The sequence below is a fragment of the Sciurus vulgaris genome (assembly GCF_902686455.1).
Source record: "Sciurus vulgaris genome assembly, chromosome: 9".
NCBI classification, from domain to species: domain Eukaryota; kingdom Metazoa; phylum Chordata; class Mammalia; order Rodentia; family Sciuridae; genus Sciurus; species Sciurus vulgaris.
The window spans coordinates 91,520,379-91,534,279 of NC_136469.1; the positions used below are offsets into that span (position 1 = coordinate 91,520,379).

General features: G+C 31.3%; 1 protein-coding gene across 2 annotated transcripts in view; it reads left to right on the forward strand.

Moving 5' to 3' along the window:
- UBA6 (ubiquitin like modifier activating enzyme 6) overlaps positions 1 to 13,901 on the forward strand; it is an 82,375-nt gene that overhangs the window by 61,527 nt on the left and 6,947 nt on the right. For both annotated transcript variants that reach the window (XM_079152966.1, XM_079152967.1), the window contains 11 exons: positions 286 to 467; positions 1,750 to 1,855; positions 3,583 to 3,672; positions 3,789 to 3,869; positions 4,605 to 4,733; positions 6,739 to 6,790; positions 6,881 to 6,944; positions 8,058 to 8,127; positions 9,548 to 9,619; positions 12,163 to 12,280; positions 13,317 to 13,510. In XM_079152966.1, the coding sequence (XP_079009092.1) occupies positions 286 to 467; positions 1,750 to 1,855; positions 3,583 to 3,672; positions 3,789 to 3,869; positions 4,605 to 4,733; positions 6,739 to 6,790; positions 6,881 to 6,944; positions 8,058 to 8,127; positions 9,548 to 9,619; positions 12,163 to 12,280; positions 13,317 to 13,510 (1,158 nt within the window). The remainder of the gene's footprint in view (positions 1 to 285; positions 468 to 1,749; positions 1,856 to 3,582; positions 3,673 to 3,788; positions 3,870 to 4,604; positions 4,734 to 6,738; positions 6,791 to 6,880; positions 6,945 to 8,057; positions 8,128 to 9,547; positions 9,620 to 12,162; positions 12,281 to 13,316; positions 13,511 to 13,901) is intronic.

Here is a 13,901-nt window from a genome sequence, read left to right on the forward strand (position 1 = left end):
TTGCAACTAATTGGTCTTTTAACTATTATTTTAAGAATTCTAAAACATTTAACCATGAAATAAAAGATCTTTAGTTTTTTTATTAATGTGTATATTATTTGGATTAATGTGCGTTATTAAATATAGTATGACTATAATAACTATAATTTTCACAAACCAAAAATGAAAATTAGTCTCATTGCTTTACTTTCACCTCATATATCTATTCAGAACAAATTAGAATGTATAAGTTCATAATTCATCTTTTGTGTTTAACATTATTTCTTCTGTTCGTTATTTGTTTAGAAACCTAAAAGCTACACTGCTGCTGATGCAACTATGAAAATAAATCCTCAATTAAAGATAGATGCACACCTGAACAAAGTTTGTCCGACCTCTGAGACCATTTACAATGATGAGTTTTATACTAAACAAGATATAATTATTACAGCATTAGATAATGTGGAAGCCAGGAGATATGTAGACAGGTATGTTCTTGAAATTCAGGTTCATGAATAATATTTCATTTTATACTTCTATTTCCCACACCTACTTTTGAAAAGTTACCAAATTTTCTGATTATTCTTTGTTGCTATAGTAGTATTTCTCAAACTTGAACTGTCTGATGATTTCCCATTATACTTAGAATAAAATTGAAAATTGGAAACAGCCTAAATGTGTTTCATGCAGTACCTGCTGCTTGTCCACCACAGTAGTATAAAATATGCTTCCTTGGCTCATCTTACTCTAGTTACATGTGCTTTCTTTCAGTTCTGACAAGTCCTTAAGCCCCCACCCACCCTTTTTTCCATATATTGGGTAGAACCCAGGGCCTTATGCATGCTAGGCAAATGCTCTACCACTGAGCTACTACATTCCCAGTCCATAGCTTTAGCACGTTTTTTTTGTCAGCCTCAGAAAGTTGATATCTATCTTTCTCCAAAACTCCTGTCCCCAAATCTGCCTATCTGCTTTTCAGTTTGAAGTTTTTTCCTCATCCTGTTTTAGCCTAAACGTCTATCTTAAAACAGACTTTCTTTAACCCCCAAATATACAGTTTTCTATATTTTTTTCTTCATACTTAGTTTTATTAACATGTATGTTTATTTAATGTTTGTTTCCTCAGTCATTCTTTAGAAACCATTTATTTTCCATCACTGTATCCTCAGTGCCCAACACCTAATATCATTCAGTAAATGTGAAAAAAGTAGATGAATGAATGACTATACATGTGTAAACCTTACATAGTCTTTCTTACATCTTTTATGACTCCTCAATGTTGGGATGCTACAGCAGATAAAATGACAGGAGAATTTTACCAGTCAAGAAAAGTAGTGAAGAGATTGTGGTCTTGAGCAGAAAAGAGAAAGAAAAAAAAATTAAATTAAAATGTACGGAATAGAGGTAATATAGGTATTGAGAAGAAAAGTTGATAATGTTTGATATAAAGCAAATACTGAGAGAATATATAGTGGGATAGCAATTTTCAGAAAATGATCAAAGAATAAATAGAAAGCAACAGAAGAAAGAATATGCTAAGAATTAACCTAAAGATAAAAACAAACATAGCCCAAGATTTGGAGGTAGTAGAAGAGAGAAACAAAAATTACTAGGAAGAGCAACAGTTTGCATGCATGACAGGTCTGGGAAGTAGAAATGTTTAGTGGGGTTTTTGGTCTTCATATAACTTCCTAAAATATTATAATCAGAACAAAGTGATCAGTATGCAAAATGACCAATGTGTTTTTTACATATTATGTTTTCAAACAGCCGTTGCTTAGCAAGTCTACGGCCTCTCTTAGATTCTGGAACAATGGGCACTAAGGGACACACTGAAGTTATTATTCCTCACTTGACTGAATCTTATAATAGTCATGTAAGTGATCAATGCTTTGAAATAAATGTTTTCTTTGTATCTCATAATTTTTGTCTCATCACAAGTCAGCAAATTTGATTTAGCTTTCTTAATTCTTCTGTTTTTGCTTTGCCAGTTGTCCATACATACATATATACATACATACATGTACATTTCTAAAAATGATAATTGAATGTTTTTTTTAATTATCAAAATTTTATAGTCTTCCTGTAGTAGTGTTCTTGTGTATAATATGTATTTCTCAAAGCCACTGGTTATTTTTCTAACAATTTTGGGGGTTAAGATTGCTTGATAAAAAAATTAAACTTTTAGATTGGAAATTGAGCTGTCAACAAAGGCAAAATTATTTTTATCTGATGATCTTTTGATTTTATTGTGCTAGACATTAGCTGGTGGCTAAGGATAAAGAAGGCAAGAATAGTCATTATGCACTTGTGTCTAATGTTTTTTCTCCTCAGGAATTTACACCTAGCCTTCATTGTCAGAAATAACCTGTGAACCTTAATAAAAGTACAGACCCTGGTGATCCACCCAAAATCTAACTGAAGAATCAGATTCTTTATAGGTGGGACCCAGCCGTCTGTGTGCATATATTTTACATAATGATGTGTGAGTTTTAGAACCCCATAAGTGATTTTGAGATTCTGCCAAAGTTCAAACCACTGGTCTCAGAAATAAAGCTTTACAACTTTAAAAAGATCCACTCAGGTTAAGGAAAAAAAAAAAAAAAAAAGTGAAAGAATAATATTTTTTCAAGCATCAGTTCCCTTTATTTAATGGATATGTTTGGTTTATTAGATTTTTAAAATTTTTATAAGGTTTATTGTTTTCCCATGTCCTCTCATGAAATCAGAAGTTTATATGTAATGAAAATATTATAATAGACTAAAATCATAAGTTTATATGTAATGAAAATGTTATAGTAGACTAAATTAACAAATTTATTTTAAGGCAATTGAATGGAAAAAAAATCATGATATGCTGATGTCATTGTAAGATTCCCAGTATAAATCTTTTCTAAACCTTTTTCTCCTTTTTGGGGGTTCAAACTCATGAAAACCAGAATGTAATACTCTTCTGACTTCACTGTTTGAAACACCTCAAAAAACTCAAATACAAATTTCTAAGTAAAAAAGAGGCAAAGTAAGTCATTTTAGATTGGAAAAACTAAAGCCTAGCCTAACTGTACCTTGTATAATAGATACAGATTTCTTCAGTGCTCCTTCATCTACATGAGACAATTTAGTCTTTTGTCATTTATTTAATATGCACTCTCTGTAAGAAACTACCATGTATCCTTGTTTCCAAGTGATTTTCTCCATAGAGACACTCATGGTACACTAGGATTCATGGTACTATATTTTGGATTCTTAAATTACTTTTCAACATAGTCAGTGGTGTTCTAAAATTTTAAATCTCACCTTAATTATTGGAAAATGAACTATGTGTGCTCATACACTATGAGTACTACATGGTATACCAAATGATAGCACAGATAATAAAATGATAAAAGGATTCAGGTTTGTGGTTACATTGCTATTAACAAATAAGTGTCCAAAGAATTAACTTTTCCTCTAATTGCCTAAGAGACAAAATATTAAAATGTATGTTTGGACTTGATATATTTATATTGGGGTTTATTTTTTATGATGGCCTTAAAACTCAAATTCAATCAATAAAAATTTATCACTGCTTTTCTTAAGTCTCTTTTGTCATGTGTTTAATAGCGAGATCCCCCAGAAGAGGAAATACCATTTTGTACTCTAAAATCCTTTCCAGCAGCTATTGAACACACTATACAGTGGGCAAGAGATAAGGTAAAAGTTCCTTTTCAGGGAATTTATAGATACAGATTTATTTGAAGTGGGAATGTGGTATTTCCAACTTTAAAAAAAAAAGGCCTGTGTTTGGAACGTTTTTTTCTTCTTTACAGTTTGAAAGTTCCTTTTCCCACAAGCCTTCATTGTTTAACAAATTTTGGCAAACCTACGTATCAGCAGAAGAAGTCTTACAGGTAAAAATTAATGCATTTTAATGTCATTTTGTGTCATAATCTTAATTTCAAGTTGCCTACAAGTGGTTTATTTTACCTCCATAAAAAGTGGTTAAAACATTACCATTGCACATAAAAATTAAAAAGATACATGAGGAATACTGAAATTATGTCATAGATGACCTTATTTTAGTTGATTTAACTATACGAAATTGTAAGTATTTAACTATGTTTGACCCACAAATCAACAGTTTATGTGGTTCAACATAATAAGGATGTGTAGTAATGATAAAAGAGCAACAAATAATAAAAGGACTTGTTAAGCTTTTGGGGAGAAAAATTGAGAAAATTCCAGTGAAAAATTATGAGTGAACAGTAATCACAGACTTACCTGCTGCTCTCATAATGAGGACAGCTTTGAAGATATTTCCTTGTATTCTTAATCGTATACTACTGAAAAGTCAACTTTTTAGTATTAAATATTACTAATAGAACTCTTTGTACTAAGTACATATATAGTAATAATAACAGAGCTAGGAAAACATGAGTTCTTATCTTGTGATTTAGAGTTAAATTTTTCTATGCAGTATCCCATTCTCTTTCTTAAAAAGATAAAAGAAAGGGTAGAGACAAGGAGCTTATGCTACAAAATAGAATAAAAACATTCAACACACAGTTTGGCTAGTACTTTCAGGAAGTATGTGTTTTTAATTTGAAGTGTGTTAGTTTTTGTTTTGTTTTTCTTTTCCATTCTAGAAAATACAAAGTGGACAGAGTTTAGAAGGCTGTTTTCAAGTTATTAAGTTACTTAATAGAAGACCTCGAAATTGGTCCCAGTGTGTAGAATTAGCAAGATTAAAGTTTGAGAAATATTTTAACCATAAGGTAAGTAAGCGTTCTGGGACATTAAGTAAAGGTCTGACCTTGACTCCTCTAATTATTACTAAATTTTTTTGAATTCAGATTTTTTATTTTTTTATTTATTTTTTTTTTTGTCGGGCTTTTCAGAAATTAGTATCAGCTGGGCATGGTGGCATGCTTCTGTAATCCCAGGGGCTCAGGAGGCTGAGGCAGGAGGATCCCAAGTTCAAAGCCATCCTCAGCAATTTATTGAGGCCCTAAGCAACTCAGCAGACCCTGTCTCTAAATAAAATACGAAAAAGGGCTGGGGATGTGGCTCTGTGGTTGAGCACCCCTGGGTTCAATCCCAAGTACCAAAAAAAAAAAAAAAAAAAAAAAGCATAGTAATAAGTGAGAACAAGAGCACACAACTAATTTCCACTCATTGGCTTTTTAATTATGCATTTAACTGATCCTGTCTTCCTGTATGCAAAGTTGTGTTTTAGGTAACTTCCCTTTCTAGGGAATAAGGAATACATTTTTTGAATACATTTGCCTGTGGTCTAAAAGAAGTGTTTTTGGTAGAAGCAAAAGTGAGAAAATAAGAGATCTTCAGTCAGAAAGTTTTATAGCAAAATTAACCTTTTCTAATCATATCGGATAAACATTTTATGTCTATTATCTCAACTGTAAATCGAGGATAATAAATTGGTATCTAATATTTAGGGTAGGACTGAGGATCAAATGCATTAATACAGATAAAATATTCATTACAGAGCTTGGCATATAAATAATCACTAAATATTATCCATTATTACTTGCAATTACATACAGTTGTTAGAATGTTTCCTGTAACTCTTATAGTCTCTTCCTCTCTTCTTGACTTATCTAATATAAAGTTAAGTTCATCTTTTTTGAGAGAAAAAAAAATCTTTTGACTACAAAATGTCTTCATGGCTTTGCTTCTTAGAAAAATGGTTTATTCTTACTGCCTCACCCAGTAAACGTGACTTCTTTCCTAAGTACTGTTCAGATTGTTCTTACCATGATTATCAGGGACCTCTTTGTTTTAGAATTTTAAAAAACTTCTTTTAATTATTTCTGTGGAGTTTTTTTAAAAACTTTTTTTATTATGGAAAAATTTTAATCTTAGAAATGTAGAGGAATAATGAACCCCCAGTGTTAATCATTTACCTATCACCTCAGCTTAACTATAGTCAGTTTACAGATAATTTTGTTTCATCTACATATCATTCTCACTCTCGCCTAGATGTTTTGAAGCAAATTCCAAACATAATTCAAAATACTTTGGACTGTTACTTGTTAATTATTTGTTTTAAAGATTAACTCTTTGTAAAGAACAAAGTGATACATTAAATATGGCACCATTTGTATAACAGCAAATGAAGTAATCTGTATTTGTGTTTGCTAAAGATGTTTAAAAAAACGTTTTGATAAAAAATGACAATAGAGGGGCTGGGGTTGTAGCTCAGTGGTAGAGCACTTGCCTCGCACATGTGAGGCACTGGGTTTGATCCCCAGCAGCACATAATAAACAAAAAAGGTATTGTGTCTATCTAAAACTAAAAGAAATATTTTTAAAAAATGACACTAGAGTATTTTTCCAGGTATAGAGAATAATGACAGGAAAATGGACAAACAGAATATACAGGTAACTGGAAACTTCACAGTATACCTTTTGAGTGCTTTTTGATTCATGAAGCATGTGCATATATTAACACATAAAAATGCTTAATTTTAATTTAAAAATTTAGTTGCTAGCCAGGAACACACCTTTTAATCCTAGTCACTCAGGAGGCTGAGACAGGAGGATTGCAAGTTCGAGGCCAGCCTCAGCAACTTAACAAGACCCCATCTCAAGATTTTAAAAATTAAATAAAAAGGATGGGGATGTAGGTCAGTGGTAAATTGCCCCACAGTTTATTCCCCAGTACCAAAAGTAAATAAATAAATAAATAAACTATTTGTTGCTCATATGATAATAAGTTGAGGATTTCATTAATCAAATTTTTTTTTTTTTTTTCTTTAGGCACTTCAGCTTCTTCACTGTTTTCCACTGGACACACGATTAAAAGATGGGAGTAAGTATGACCAAGTGTCAAGAAGAAAATTTTAATATAACTTTCTACTTTCAGCATATTTTGAAAATAACATTTCAATCTTTTTGTTAGGTTTGTTTTGGCAATCACCAAAGAGACCACCTTCTCCAATAAAATTTGATTTGAATGAACCTTTGTAAGTATATCAGTTTTTAACTGTGTAAATTTCTTAACTGTACATTACAAGATCTTTAATGTTAAATGATTGCATATCTGTTAATCCAAAAATTATTAACAAGTCATTCTGACCAACAAAACCAACAACTTTTCATTTCACACAAATGTGAATCCATTTACTTATGTGGTAAATAACCTCATTTTTTATGTCTACTATAATGTAAAACCCAAATTATCTCCTTAACTTTCTGAGTTAAAAATGAAACTTATAATAAATGTTTTCATATTTAATAAAGCTAAGAATCTAATTATTTGGAGGAATCAGTTATTACTGAGTAGCTCCCTAAATAATTTCAAATAAATTTTCAACGGACTTGGTCTCAATGTGAACATCTGAATGCACTATATTACATGCACATTAGGTTCACACTTATATATATATATTTTTATTAAACACTTATCTTGCCTTCACTAATCTTCCTTTCTACAAATAGCTCTTTGCTTAATTTTCTCATCTGGTGCTTTTAGGCCTCCAGTCACCTTATCATGAACTGCTTCTCCTATAAGATTTCATCCTTTTTGTTTTTAAACAGTCTCATTTGTTTAGATTGAACCTGACTTATACTCTTTAATACCTGGTATGTAATATTTTCTTAGGAATTAAAATGAATTTTCTTCCACTAGTCTAAATTTTTTACTTGTGACCATTCATTCCTCTTCTCAAAGTAATCATGATAACTACCTGAATATTATTAGTATTTAGTGTTTTTAAGAATAAACATTTAGTGTTGGGGTTGTAGCTCAGTAGTAGAACACTTGCCTAGCACCTGTGAGGCACTAGATTCAATCCTTGGCACCACATAAAAATAAACAGATAAAATGAAGGTATCCATTGTGTCTATCTACAACTGAAAAAAAAATGTTTAAAGAATAAACATTTAGGGCTTGGGATGTAGATCAATTGGTAGAGTGTTTGCCTCATATGCATGAGGCTCTGAGTTCAATCCCCAGTACCACAAAATAAATAAATAAATAAACATTTAATATCCCTTTTATAATTTTGGCAATGTTTTGTTCTAAACTGGAATCTCATTAATATTACAGTCAGACTTTGCTTTTTTTATTTCAAAAGGCACCTCAGTTTCCTTCAGAATGCTGCAAAACTATATGCTACAGTATATTGTGTTCCATTTGCAGAAAAGGTAAGATATTTTTCAAACCGTAGCAAGTGATATAAAACCAGGTTAAAATGAGTTGATTGAATCCAAATGTTTTTGTTTTTTTTTTTTAAATAAAAGTCTTTTTTTTTTTTAACAAAGTTGTTATTTTGTTGTATTGTTGTCCATTCTAACATAGTGGAAGCTAAATATTTATCGCAATATTATTAATTGAAGAAAATTGAATTTTCCTTTCTGAATTTGCATAATGAAACAGCAATTATTGTAAAAGCGATTATACTTTATTTTTTAAATATTTCTAATCTGTCATTCTCAGTTATTCTAATTATTCTAAAAAACTAAAGTGAACCATTTAACAGCAATTTAAAAATACTTCTTAGAGATTCTCTTTGTTAATTATTTTTTTACTTATTTTGTAATATTAACTTACGTGTTTCCAGAAATCTAAAAACCCTACCCTGTATTGAACTCTCTTACCCTTCTTGGTATACTCATTCTCCTAGATATCACCTTGTTGACTCACTTCCAAAGTATCAAATACAGCCTTAAGAGACAAATGTGCATTGATTGATTTTTCTTCACTAATGTATATTATAGCTAAATAAATTGCTATACTTTCACATAGACCAAATGAAGAAATATGAACTGGATCCATATTACATTGGATACGTATAGCACTGATTATTTTGGATCCAGGTAAAATTGCCTATTATAAATCCATCCTTTTTGGAGTTAATGCCAGTAAAATATATCACAAAGTCTAATAGCAATAATGGCATTTTGTTTTTTTTACAAAAAATAAGGTTGCTATTTTATCAGAGTACTAATAAGTCTTAGAAGAAATATGTCCATGCCTTTAATCCTAGTGACTCAGGAGACTGAGACATGAAGATCTGAAGTTCAAAGCCAGGCTAGCAAGTTAGTGAGACACTCTCTGAATAAAAAGGGCTGGGGATGTAACTCAGTAGTAAAGCACCCCTGAGTTCAATCCCTAGTACCAAAAAGAAAGACAGAAAAGCTGTATGTCTCAATGTTTTTCCCAAGCAGCTTTTTAAATAGTGAATATGGCTCCAAAAATCTAATACTGATCTGAGTTCATCTTGAGTCATTGGAGTATTTTTGTTCCTCAAAGTATGAAATCCATTTACTTATTTTAATTATTGAGCATAATATTGTGCAAGGGACTTTGAAAAACACTGATGCTAGGAAATGATAGAGTCCCTTTTTAAAAATTTGCAAAGAGCTAAGATTTCAGGTTTGTTGACAGATAAGTACTTTTTCACCCAATTCCTCCACCCCTGTAGCCATATGGGTATGATGTAGCCTAAATATTCAGATGATAAATTATTCACATATTTGGATGTGATAAAGGACTTTTGTGGGATGTTTTTAACTTTAGAATTCAGAATTAGAGAAATATATTTGTTACTTTTCTAAAAAACAGGACTTATCAGCAGATGCCCTCGTGAATATTCTTTCAGAAGTAAAGATTCAGGAATTCAAACCTTCCAACAAGGTAAATTTAGAAATTAATTCATTTAACAATTGTTTGTATCAAGTTCCATTCTAAACCTAAGAATACTACAGTAAACCTTACTGATGTTGTATTTCAGTGGAACAGAGATGGACTATGAACAGAAATGCCAATAAGCATATAATATCACAGTGTAGACAGAAATGCTAAGAAAAAATAAATAGGGGAAATAAATAATGAAGAGTAATGGAACTGGTATCATTTTATATAAGGTAGCAGAAGAAAACTTCTCTGATAATAAAAACATTTGAGCAGATATTTTGTGTTTTGCTGTGAGATGAGAAACGAGTATATTGTTTTAAGCAGAGGAATAAAATGATGTTAAAAGGATAACTGTTGGAGCTGAAGAAATAGCTCCTTTTGGAGAGTGCTTGCCTAGCATGCGCGAGGACTGTGGTTTGAATCCCCGGCTGCTCAAATGAGAAAAAAAAAAAAAAAAAAAAAACACCAAAAGGATAACTGTTAAGAACGAATGTTAGGACACAAAGAGAAGAAGCAGGAAAAGCTGTTCGAAAGTTGTTGCAAGAACACAAGCAAGAGATGATGGGGTTTGAATGAAATAGTAGGTTACCAGAAAGAGAGAATTTCTAAGAGATTAAAAGTAGTATGTGAGAGAAAAAAGATTATTACATTCTTGATTGAAATTAGATGCAAGCTTAGCTGCCCAGAGTTAAGGAGATAGGAGGATAAAGGAAGTAAATACAGAGGAAAAGAAGATATGAAATAATTACCCAGCAGAGTGGAAAAATCAATTTAAAAATGTGGTAAAATTGCATGACAGCATTGAAGACCCACTGTGCTTATAACATATTCTACTAAATGTGTGGAGAAAAGATTATTCCCATTTTTCAGTTACATTACACAGTTGTGCTGTATGAAATGTTAATGACATGTAGCCTATAAAGAAGAAAAGTACAATAAAGATTAGCAGAAGTTTCTTATGAAGAAGTTTCCTAGCCCGTGTTTCTAAGGTTCCTAGCCCATGTTTCTCTCATGAATGAAACTAGACAGAAGCCAAGGAAACATGCTTCATTAACTTTACTGGCCTTTATTGCTCTTCCTTCAATGTTTCTGGCTTGCATTGCTTCTATGTGTATTAAAGTTCAAGGATAATAAATTTTCCTGAGTAATTAAGCTGTGGTTTTAACATGAATTTTGGTCTTTTTTTATAATTTCCTAAAATAACTCATATCAAAACTTCAGGACCAGCACATCTAGTTACAGATATCTCAGCCAAAGGTATCAGTTAGTCATGCTGGCAAATAAGTTTCTGCTTTCTTGACTCTGTAACATACCTTAAATATTTGTAATAAACTGTGAAAACATGAATCAGATGTATTTTTAAATAAGACATAGTACTTCATTAAGTAATTATGGAGCTAGTTTTTGGTTTGAAAATATTTACTTCACTATTCTATGGAATATTTAATAATTATTTAAAGATAAGTAATTTCCAATGTTTAGCACTTTTAACATGATAAACATATTGTATTATAAAGGAAGGCATTCCTTAGAAAAGAACTTTTTGTCAGCAATCATTGTGTATTTAAAATATACCTCTATTATATATTTTACATAAATATATTTTATATTTATATATTTTATGTTATTTTATTCTTCAGTTTACTACATGAAACAACTCTGCACTAAGTAAGTTAGGCAGTTGGAGTTGAAAGTAGATCTGTCAGAATCAAAATTGTTTTTATATTAACTTCATTTTAGTGTGAAATTTAAAAAGAACTACAGAAGTTACTCAGTAATTTTTATTTATTTATTTTTGGAGGGGAGGTGGGGTCCGGGGGTTGAACTCAGCAGCACTCAACTGCTGAGCCACATCCCCAGCCCTAGTTTTTTTGTATTTTACTTAGAGACAGGGTCTCAGTGAGTTTCTTAGTGCCTCATTTTTGCTGAGGCTGGCTTTGAACTTGAAGTTCTCCTGCCTCGGCCTCCTCAGCTACTGGGATTACAGGCATGTGCTACTGCGCCCAACTATTCAGTAAATATTTTTAACACCTCATATGAAAAGGTTTGTTTTAAATATATTGGAGGTCTCTCAATGAGCAAGATAAACAGAGAGCTCTGTTCTCACACAATGTACATGCCAGTATAAGAAGAAAGATAATAGACTAAACAAAAATATAGGCATGGTGACACCCACCTGTAATTCCAGTTCTTGGAAGGCTGAGGTGAGAAGATCTGAAGTTGGAGGACAGCCTGGGCAACTTAGCAAGATCCTGTGTCAAAATCAAAACTTTTTTAAAGGGCTGGAGATGTAGCTCAGTGGTAGAGTACTGGCCTATCATGCATGAGTACCATAATACCATAAGCACCCAGTACCTCAAAACAAATAAATAACAATATTACTAAGGGAATATGCAATAAACGTTAAGCCATAATGATTAATAATCTGATTAAAATACTTGGAGGAAATATTTTTTATTGGTGATCTGACAAAACAGATAAATGATAACAAAACTTAGATGCAGGATATGGTAATGTTAATAAGTATAAATGTCTATTTAAAGGTTGTTCAAACAGATGAAACTGCAAGGAAACCAGATCATGTTCCAATTAGTAGTGAAGATGAGAGGAATGCCATTTTCCAACTAGAAAAAGCTATTTCAGCTAATGAAGCTACCAAAAGTAAGCAAAACTCTATATAAAGATTCTTTTTTTTATTTTCACTAAGCTCCATACCAAAAAGTTTGTAGGATTAAATGATAACAGTAGTAATATTGATTTCACAATCATGAAAATCACTATCATCTTTAACTAAATTCATAATTTTCCCTACCATGACCCTACCTTCAAATGTTAAAATCTAATTTTCCAAATAACATTGTTTTGCTGTAGTTCTTACTGTTTTAATTAGATGGTAAGCAGGTCTAAAGAGATGAGCAAAGGGCTCTTGTTTTTAAGAAATTAAAAATTCAGATTAATAGAGTCCTTTTTGAGACTAATCTTTAGATAGACTCACTTAAATCACTTTAGGATAAAGACTCATACAGAATTCTTCTTATCCTCCATAATTACTGCCAGGGAATACAAACTGACCATTGTACATCCTTGCTAAATGGTCTTATATATCAAAATACAAGAAAACAGAACTTAAAACACAAAACCATTTGCTCATCTGTTTAGACCTCTTAACTATCTTTTGTTACATAAATTTGTGGTTTCCAGATTTTTGAGATTCTGTGTACACACCAGTAAAATTTTAGGAAATATAATTTAGAATAATAATCACTAGCATGACTGGAAACCACTGATCTAGAAATCTTTCAAAAAGATACATATTTTTACTTGAAAACTGACCCAATTAGTTGTCAGAGGGAAAATGTTCCAGAATAGGACTTATGAAGTAAATTTTGGATAATACCAAACGTTGATGTTTTTATTATAAACCATTTGGCAGCAGGTATGTGGTATTTAACTTTCTTATTTTGCTTTTTACTAGAAGGGGGTTTGAGAGAGAAACTTCTCTAATTTGTTGGTACCAAAGCCATCATTTTTATTTTCATATCCTCTATAACTTTAGTTGCCTGAACTTTTCTTATATTTTTTAGTCATTTAAAAATATAAAAACAAATCTTTAAAAGTAAAAAACACATATTGCTTTTTACCTAGCAATAACTTTACCACTTACTGAGAATTTTATTCTTCTCTTCACTATGATTAGGTGACCTTCAGATGGCAGTGCTTTCATTTGAAAAAGATGACGATAGTAATGGACACATAGATTTCATCACAGCTGCATCCAATCTCCGTGCCAAAATGTATAGCATTGAACCTGCTGACCGTTTCAAAACAAAGCGCATAGCTGGTAAAATTATACCAGCTATAGCTACATCCACTGCTGCAGTTTCTGGCTTGGTAAGTTCATTCTTCAAATAAAAATGCTCCTTTTTCATTGCCTGTTTCCTGTGTAACTCCAGTGAGTCACTCAGATGTTAGAGATGGTGAGATAAATATAAAATCTTGAGGTTTTTTGAATACACAATAATCTACACTTTGAGGTTTTTATGTATATAAATATTTTAACATAAAAAGGAGCTCAGAATAGATTGTAATCAGTCATCATTGTATCCTTCATATAAAACAGGTACTCTTTTTTTCTTAAATAAAATGAACTTTCCTATCTTTAAATAATTCAGAATCTCTAGTATTCCCTAGTTATTGTACTGTTTTATATCATTATTCTCAAAATATTTTTACAAATTATGTAGTTAATTATCTACCCCTATATTTAGTGGTTTTAGACTGC